The sequence below is a fragment of the Grammomys surdaster genome, unplaced genomic scaffold (assembly GCF_004785775.1).
Source record: "Grammomys surdaster isolate TR1022 unplaced genomic scaffold, NIH_TR_1.0 126118, whole genome shotgun sequence".
Classification (NCBI taxonomy): domain Eukaryota; kingdom Metazoa; phylum Chordata; class Mammalia; order Rodentia; family Muridae; genus Grammomys; species Grammomys surdaster.
This window is the reverse complement of record NW_021620926.1, coordinates 3,175,817-3,185,904: the sequence shown is the minus strand read 5'-3', so window position 1 is coordinate 3,185,904 and position 10,088 is coordinate 3,175,817. Positions and strand designations below refer to the sequence as shown.

The window sequence follows — 10,088 nt, the reverse complement described above, 5'->3', positions numbered from 1 at the left end:
AGAAGCAGAAAGATAGTAATGTGTAATATTATCATAAATTCCTGAGTGTGTTTTGTGCATGTATATGAACATATGAGTAAAGTGCTTGCACACACACATATGAGGTGAGAGGCCATATGGAAGCCAGAGATCACAAATACTTAACCTACATCTATAGATAAAAATGGTCAAAACCATCTCATATTCTCAAAGTTAAATTTAAAAATAGTCTAGTATTCCAACACAGATAACAGTGTTCAAATCCAAGGGCATGAAAATTATCTCTATGGGTAATGACATAGAGTAGAGATTACTTATCTTTAAACTTGAACTTGAGGCTATCTCTGAGTAGAGATTAGGCAAACTTTGCAGCAACCTTGAGTATCTATACACATGAACAGTATCTTAAGGATTGCTGAGAGTCCTTTACATCTCAAATATTATCTCTTCTAGCCTACCTTTTTACAACATGGTTATTTTTTTTCCGAGATTTTCAAGACATCTCCAGTGTAAATGGTTGTTGAATTTTATAGTCACTTGTAATAAAATATTCTCAATATTTGAGAGTCTAATAAATATTTATTATCTTATGAGCCACCAGACAATTATTATGTTGTAAATAAACATATAATAGGCAAGTAGAAGGAAAAGAAAATGTTTATGGTCAAAGTAGCTATGTGCCACTACATAGCAACATGGATTTTAGATGAGAAACTAAGTCTTGAAAAAAAAGTGATTGGCACTGAGAACAGCTGACAAGGAAGGATCAGAGGAAGTGAGGTCACAGTGAAGACAGTATAGGGGAGGGGACCGTAATCACGATTTTATGAGAATACCTTAGATACCTAATATACATGAAAAGAAATCATTATAAAACTGTTACGTTTTGAATAGTTTGTGAGACTGCTGGCAAAACAGATCTCTAATCATTAGGAACTGTCTTTCATGTTTGAAAGATTATTCCATGTTAATGGATGGATAAAAATCGTTTTATTTTTCAAACATTATTAAGATAAAGCTTACAGTTAGGAGGCTCAATGCTCTAAGATAATAAGAAAAGAAGATGAAAAACTGATGAGTTCATCCCAGCTACCCCCTGAGAAGTTCACAGCTGGGGCCCACAGCAGGATAATTGATGCCCTCCGGGTTTTCAAATGTTTCCACCCAATATAAAGAAACCCAGTGTGAAATACGCATGGCTTTGGAAGGCTATAATAAATTGGATTTAATTACCTTTTTTTTTTCATTTAATAATAAGCAAAACAAAGTATCTCAAAGAAACCTAGATATCAAGTGATACTGAATTTCAACATAGTACTACAACTCAGTATGAACAGCTCTATTTAGGGCTCAGATTTTGAAGACAGAACTAGAAATTTCTTACCTTAAAGGTAATCCAATGGGTTTCAGGAGCGTCATTAACAGAAAGCAAGCTCTCACATTGTGGTGAGTTGGACACCATCTTCATTTTGTCAGGGTTTTATCAAGTATGGTACATGGAGTTAGATAAAAATTTGACAGGAAATGATAAATATTTGATCCTATGGCCCTGTCCAGACTAATTTGCCACTCTGGACACCATGAACAAGCACAGCAACTACTCTCAAGGCTAGCCTGCAGCTATGGAGGCTTCAGAGTCTAGTGCTGTGGCTGTGGTTATGGATATGGAGACCCTCGCAGTCTGGGATGCGGCAGTGATTGTGAGAACTCTGATCATTAGTCTGGCTACTAAGGTTTCTGATGCATGTCTCCACCCATTATGGCTAGGATGTGGAATCTCTGCTCTCTACTAGAGTGTTTTCACATTCAATAATATGCAATATTTAGAACCATAATATGTAAGAGTAAGAGCAATAATAAGAGAACTCTCTAAAGATGGTTTCACTCATTCTACAACTAAATTCATGATAGTGATAGCTGTGCACAAAAATTGACTATGCCACACAATTGTCAGTTCATCACACCAATGACATCATAATGCCAGAATTCTTTCATTTTGTTTATATTTGATTTGATTATTTCTTCTTCTAATAAATCAATATAATTATTTCTGTTCATAAATTTAATTATATACACATGCTGATGAATCTCAACATTGTGAAGGAAAGAGTCCATCAATATATAAACAATTATAGATTGGTCCAATAATAGTTTGGGATTGAATTAAAGCATCACAAGGATCAATACGTGATACTTTTCTGGGTTTTTTCCCTAGGTAATACTCATATTCACGTCAACAAGAGGCTGACAACATAACTATATTTTTATATGTTAAACATGCTTTATTATACTTAGAAATGTTTCTCAAATTACTCTCAACTTACATACATTCAGTAAGTGTCAACTTTTAATTGTAAGATCAATAAAATATTTTCAATTAAACCATATCATTAAGAATACTGGGAAAATAAAGTAGCTTTCCAAGAAAAAATTTAAAATTCTGCAATCTCACTCCACTCCTTTGTACATTCTTACTTGATAACTAAATATGCCATTGATCTTTAAGTTACCAATTAAGCAGGGTAATTTTTCATATGAGGTTAATTCATACTTAATTCAACATCTTTTAGCTGCACTTGTTCAGTTGGCTGATTGTTTTATTTCATTCAGTTCTACGACAGGATTTTCTTCCTTTTAATCCTCATTGTAGGATTTTTCAATCCAAATGTCTGTCTTTTAGTTCACTTCTGAACTGTTATTTGGAGCTCATTATCGTATGTTTATTATTACTGGCTTTTCTCTGATCACATCACTAAAATGACAAAATGACTAAGTGACTGCTTGTATGTTTACCATTTTGCATAGCTCAACCAAGATTCACCTTTCTGTGATGCCTCCCTAGGTTAAGATAAAAACATGCCTTAGTACACAAGGAAGTTCTCACTGTGTTAGGACTGACTGTGATTCCTGAGAGTGGGTGTTGCAAATACACACTACTATATTCAGCTTTGATATGCTGATGTATATGTTTCATGACCTTCTTTTACTATCTATCCATAAGCATGTATGTATGTACATCTGTGGAAATGTACACAAAGGGGCTAGGCACTTGAACATATGACTTCCTGCTTCTTTGAATTTATAAATATGACTCCAGGGTATACAATAGTTGAGTTCATTTTCATTGTAGTGTCTGCCTTAGTGTGAGCACATGACACTATGTCCATCAAAACAAGTACATAAATGAGCCTTTATTCGTGTGCACACACCTGTGACACTTGTCTCATCAATAATGAGATTCCTTAACTTTTTAATGGACTTACTGAATGGCAGGGGTTCAAAATGACTCATTGAGAAGAGATTTTTTTTTTGCCTATATGTTTCTTTTCTTTTTTTTCAGAATAAACAGTAAAATCAACTTGGACAAAGCAGGAAAACAATTTACCTGAAAAGAAAATATTAGTTTAAATATCTCCTCTAAAGATATAAGGTATTTTGAATCAAACTTTGCTTGGAAGACTTCTTCGAATCTGTTCCAGACAGAATTCAGTTTTACCCCTTTATCCAACAGAATTGTTGTTTCCTTCAGAAGAACAGCTGATTGATCCAGTTGAGAAGTATATTATCATGAATGCTTTATTCAATCAAAAAGAGATAAAACGAATATATTCTCTGGCATATAATTAATGTCACATAACATGAAATACTGATTAAAGCTCCAAGTCTATGATATGGTTGCATTCTAATGAGAAATAAGCTTGGATTGATTTCCCATCTTTAAGATTAATATTGGGAAATCTGAGGAAAATGGCCAGCTCTCCTCACATTCTTCTTTGTACCTCCATATGTAAAACACTGTAATTAATATTTGGAGGTTGGAAGTCATACAAAATTTAAAGCACTGTATTCAGGCAATACAATTTCAAAAGTATAGAAATAATTCTCAAATATTTAAACATTTACAAATCAGTAATATCCTGAAAGATTGTGACACAGAATATTGTGAGCAAGGCATGCACAGCAGAAAACACCATGTCAGGGGAAACACTTGTCATAATAATAAGCATATGGATAAAAAAATACAAAAGTCTATTTTACAAAACAAATAGAGAAATTACTAAATACCCAGCTGGTACTATAAAAAAAATAGAGAGTAAATATGAATTGTGAGGTAGAGTGGCTTGATGCATAATTGTTCCATGGAACCTGAGGAAGAGGAAGGGTGGAAGGAAAGGTGTGCGGCAAGGATCTGAAGCATCTTAGGAAATACTTAGGGTACAGTCAGGAGAAATAAAATGTCCAAAATGGATAATGACATAAAGGGAATGTGTAAAAAGCTATTTAGGGTAATTATAAAATGAATTTAGTATCTGGTAATCTTTTGACTTCTAGATTAAATTTTAATAGTCTGGTAAGCCAAAAAAGATGTTTCATATGATGATGAACAAAGTATAAATAGTTTATACATACAAACACACACACACACACGCACACGCACATGCACACACACAAGCACCCACACACACTGCTTATTCATGTAAACATGACCTCCTAATTTGAAAAAGAACAGATCCTTCATTTGCCAATCTCAAAAACACACTTGGAGATTACAAACCATTTAAATATTTTAAATAAACTCATTTACTAGAATTTAGATGGGTAGTAGATGTTACAAATTAGCTGAATGATATAAATGAGAAAATATTTAGAGAAAAGGGGCTGTATAATATGAATGATACAAAAAGCTCAATAATGAATTCTACTACAGGAATTTAAATTATCCAACTTTGAAGGCATTGACATTTTCCCATAAAAAGGGCACAATGAGTTCACCGGCATTCTCGAGAACAGAGCACGGGCATATAACAAGACAGAGAAGAAAGGTGAAATTTTTTAACGAGTTATATGCCTCTCTTTGTGTTAGCAAACAGATTAATGAGGTATGTCTAGTAAATTAATGACTTGGAATGAAAGAAAAGACTGCTCACAGGTTTTATCACATGTTCGGCACTGAGTATATAAGCTTCGCCTTACATGTGTAGATACTCACTCTAAGGATCTTACCTTGAACAACAGCTCAAATCCTTCTCTCTGAACACCATGAGCTACTACAGCGGCTACTACGGAGGCCTGGGCTATGGCTATGGCGGTTTTGGAGGCCTGGGCTGTGGCTATAACAGCATCCGCAGACTGGGCTATGGTTCTGGCTTTGGAGGTTTTGGATATGGCTCTCGCTATGGAGGCTTCGGAGGCTTCGGATATGGCTCTGGCTATGGAGGCTCTGGCTCTGGCTATGGCTTTGGAGGCTCTGGCTCTGGCTCTGGCTTTGGAAGCTATGGATATAGCCACCGCCGCCCTTCCTGCTGTGGAAGATATAGATTCTCCAGCTTCTACTGAAACCTGCTCTAGTAACTCAACATTTGACACCTTCACTAGTTCTTCAGAGAAATCCTTGCCAAGAAGCTTTGATGATGTTGAACCAACTGAATAGGTCAAATTCTACGATTTTAAAGACTCCATATATAAAATGTGTATGCATACTAAGCTTGGGGACTAAGAGTGGATTTGTGTTCAATTGCCAATAAATGTTTCAATAAAAAATTGAAACGTGATATTTTTTATTATTTTTAGGTATATATGTAAAAATGTTGATATCTGTCTAATATGACAATGCACACAGGAATATATGCATATAAATTAATACACATACATATACACATAGATAGATAGATAGATAGATAGATAGATAGATAGATAGATAGATAGACAGACAGATAGATAGCAAGAACAAGACAGGCTGGGTGAGGGAGAAATAGTATTGAAAGGGTAAGAAAATAGAGATTTAATTTCCATGACTTGTCCAGCACATGCTGAATGCAAGTATTAAAGTTTTATACTTTGTCTAATATAGAAAATTTGCCAGGTCAGGACCTGTGTTAACATTTCTTCTTTAATTAACACATTTTGTTGACATTGAGATTTGACCCAAAAAATTGACAAGTTTTCTACTTGGAATTTAACTCACCAATGAGCAATATTAAATCCCAATTCTCAGTGAAAATGTACTATGTCCTTCACTTTCAGTTAAAACTGCTAGAAGTTGGGATACACCAGACAGTGGGCTGACCCAGTGAAATGTCACTCACCAATGATGTTGAAGGCTAGGTGTTTAAGCCAGATCCAGTATCATAGAATTTCCCAGGAGGCATTTTCTTTTTGATTTAGATAATACCTTTCATAAATAGTTATCACAGGCTATAAAGGAGAAGAGTAAATTACTTCTGTCGAAATTCTTAGTTTAGTCAGTACTATACCAATTTGTTTTCTTTAAGATTTATTAATCAGTTTCTATGTTGATAGAACATATTTTGCATTTTTAAAAGTTTGATACTATCATAAGTAGTGATACTATTTTTACCCTTCTGTTCATAAAATAAGCAAAGACTCATGTAAGCCATGAGTTGATAGTTCTAAACAAGTAAGAAAAACATAATTTTGGGGGGGGAATCCAATGAGTGGACAGAAAAATATGGTATTCACAGCACATATTTCAAAAAAGTATTTCTCATCCTCTGCTCCTAAGAAAATAATGGTTTTGTTATGTTCTCTTTTAAAGTGCTTTTTTCTTGTTTTAAATGGAGAAATAAACTTTGTATGGCACAGTTGTGCATCTTCTTCCATGAAGGCACATTTACCATTTATCAACTTACTGAAGGGTTTTTCATTTTATCCTGTATTAGTTCCAAGTACAAGATGATCTTAAGTCTCAAAATATTTTTTTTTAAAAAGTGCATTAGGAAGTTAAGCACTCAGAGAGTATCAGAACAATAACCTGAAATTCTTAGCTGTGATTTGTTTATAAATCTAAACCATTCTTCCAGTTGTACTGACACAACATCATAAACTTACTTAAAATATTTTGAGAATTAAGGGAGTGGTTTGTAAGTAAAGTATGTGGTTCATGAGAGTGAAGGGAAGGGTTGACAGTATTCACTATAGTTTCAAAAAGCTGGGCCTACCTTTTCCTGTGAAAACTGAATGAGATTTGGCTAAAGTTCCACAGACAGTCAAGAGGAAGGCTCATGTAGGTCCATTGCTATGTTAACATGCACAGAAACAGCAGGAGTTCATGTCAGGCTTGAAATACATCTTAGAGTGTCTGATAAGCTTCCCAAGTTATACTCTGAACAATCTAAGCATTAATATAACACATTAATATATCCCATTCATACAAAATGTTGAGTGCCAACTGATTCCACAGCTTTAACACTAGGTAAGGTAAAAAAAAAAAACAAACCCGTTAGAACAAAGAGTGTGTACCTTTATAAGTATAGGTGGAATATTAGTTTCTTAAAAACCATGTAATTCAAAAATTATCATAAATACCAAGAAAAACTTAACAGGGTAATTATAGTCATAAAATAAGTTATACGAGACTCAACTTTTAAGATGTGGTCACATGTGGGTAAAGTTTAGTCAATTGCAAAGTCAGCCTGAGGCGTAGCCACCTCATTGGGATGAGCCACAGGGAGACTAAAGCCAAAGACTATCTATCATATTGTCTGCTCTCCTTTCTGACTGTGTCTCACACTTACTGAATTTAAGGTTTGCTTGAGTTGTCAAATTCTTACTGAGTGTTCAGAGGATTTTATGTGATGCAATAAGTTTTAAGTACTAAATGACTATTAGTTATTATTTGTTATTAAGTACTAAATTATTATTAGTTTAAGTACTAAATAACTATTAGTTATAATAACAAATTAATTGTTTTAGAAAGGTTCAGTTGGTATCATAGGAAATAATATCTCAAAATTACCAGAAAGCAACTAAACCCAAACAGAGAAAGATGGAAGAGCCCAAACAGAGAACGTGGTGAAGGGCTGAGCATGGAGAAACAATGTAGCCCTGAGTGGGTGGGTTATAACCACATCCATTGTACCTTCTCATCCCTTCACTTTGGTAGAAGAAATAGTGGCAAACTGAAGTCAGGTGATCTTTGAAATGAGACTAGAACGAGTCAGACCACCAGCAGCAGACTGATAAAGAAACAAGGTAAAGAGAGTAGGTTCAGATGTAATCCATGGAGTTCCAGTGCTGGACTCCTTGTGTGGGCAAGATGAAGGTGCTAGAGATTTCTGCCAAGAAGTGAAGGAGATTTTCAATCACTGTCATTGTCACTCTCTCTTTGCTTGTAACTCGATTGAGGTATGCTGTTAAACAAAAATAAATGTAGCACAACTGAGTGTAAATCCCAAAAGGAATATTGTCAATCATACTTACTCAAAATCTTACACTTCTAGAAATCAGGTGACGATTCCTGACTTGTCCTTGCCTGGTATGATACAAAATATGTGACTCTTTTGAAACACTGATACATTTCAATCTTCATCTGGGCAATTTCCCAAAATTTTTATGGATTCAAACTATAGCAGTGCTTCCAACAAAATGCTTTTGGAAGAATGTTAATTTACATTCAAGAATACTTAGTGTGTATGGTATTGTCTAATAATAAGTAATTCTGCTATGATCTATTATCTTTGTACTTGAAAGATACGATGACTCCTCTAATAAGGTTAAAGCATTAAGTTCTGAGACAAACTAAGTAGCCAAATAAATCTCAAACATCCTTTACAGATGTTGGCCAAATGACAGTGGATGAAAGTATTGTCTCAGGTAATTGCTATTCGTGGAATGACACAAAGGTGGGGCACATGTTTCATCACATCCACCTCCCAGAGTATATAAGCTTTGCTGTAGGAGCTGACACTCACACTCAGAATCTCTCCTCAAGCACAAAACCTCCTAAAACACCTACCACTCCCAACATTATGAGCTACTACGGAGGCCTGGGCTACGGCTATCGTGGCTTCGGAGGCCGCGGCTATGGCTGTGGATGTAACAGCATCCACAGACTGGGCTATGGCTCTGGCTTTGGAGGCTTTGGATATGGCTCTGGCTATGGAGGCTTCGGATACCGCTCTGGCTTCGGAGGCTTTGGATATGGCTCTGGCTTTGGAGGCTTTGGATATGGCTCTGGCTTCGGAGGCTCTGGCTCTGGCTCTGGCTTCAGAGGCTACGGATATGGATGCCGCCGCCCTTCCTACTGTGGAAGATACGGGTTCTCCAGCTTCTACTGAGTGAATTGTTGAAATTAGAAGCAAACACAAGACATGGAAATATATGTGGTCCTGTTCTTTGTTCTTATTTCAGAGAAATATGTACCTCCTTTTCTGTGACATCAATTCACACAATTTAGGAATGTTTATACAGCTTCTGTGAACATTTCGTATCTTTAACCTCTGCAACCCATTACCAAAATGCATATTTAATATGAATAAAATTTTAATTTGCTCAGCTTATGTTTTAAATTATTATTGCTATATTATCATTCTAGTGATATCATAGAGAAAACGTGCATTGCTATTATTTACTAAATGCTTGAAGTTCTTATCACTACCTTAGAATCTTATTTTGCGACTAGTATAAAATGTTTTATTAGGAAGTGTGTTGGTTTGAATAGTTTTGGCATCTATAGCTCCAAGTATTTCAATATGCTTGGCCCATGGGGAGTGACACTATTAGGAGGTATAGCCATGTTGGAATAGGTGTGGCCTTGTTAGAGGAAGTGTGTCACTGTAAAAGTGGGCTTTGAGGACTCCTAAAGCTCAAGCTCCTTCCGGTATAAAAAGGAGCCCCCTTCCGGCTTCCTTTGGATCAAGATGTAGAACTCCCGGCTCCTCTACCATCATGTCTTCCTGCATGCTACCATACTTCCCACCATGGAACCTCTGAAAGTGTAAGCTAGCCCCAATTAAATTTTTTTTTTTTTATAGAAGTTGCCTTTGTCATGATGTCTCTTCACAGTAATAAAACCCAAACTAAGACAAGAAGTTCTGATATCTGGCTGCACGCTACACTTGATGAAAATGTTTCTAACTCGTTTCTCTACACAAGCTTAAAACATGTAGGCTATCTACTAAGAATAAACAGAAATAACTTGTTTCTATTTGCTCACTCAAGATAGGAACTCTCAAATGCCTCTCAATTGTGCAGTCATTGTGGATCATTGCTATTGGGTGCATCTTGTTTGGCAGTACAGTTCTAGCCAATCACAACATAGGTGAGTCTTACTATCTTTGGCATCTACTGAGAGCTACCATGCCTGGGCT

The 10,088-nt window shown here is 35.6% G+C and overlaps 1 protein-coding gene across 2 annotated transcripts; it reads left to right on the top strand.

Moving 5' to 3' along the window:
• Positions 1–5,019: 5,019 nt before the first annotated feature.
• Positions 5,020–9,056, top strand: LOC114611571 (keratin-associated protein 19-3-like). 2 transcript variants are annotated; one of them, XM_028756277.1, is made up of 2 exons: positions 5,020–5,134; positions 8,992–9,056. In XM_028756277.1, the coding sequence occupies exons 1-2, from the start codon at positions 5,020–5,022 to the stop codon at positions 9,054–9,056; spliced, it is 180 nt and encodes a 59-aa protein (XP_028612110.1). The 2 variants fall into 2 exon arrangements, with proteins under 2 accessions (XP_028612110.1, XP_028612109.1); XM_028756276.1 differs by having other exon boundaries at positions 8,911–9,056.
• The last annotated feature ends 1,032 nt before the right edge of the window (positions 9,057–10,088 follow it).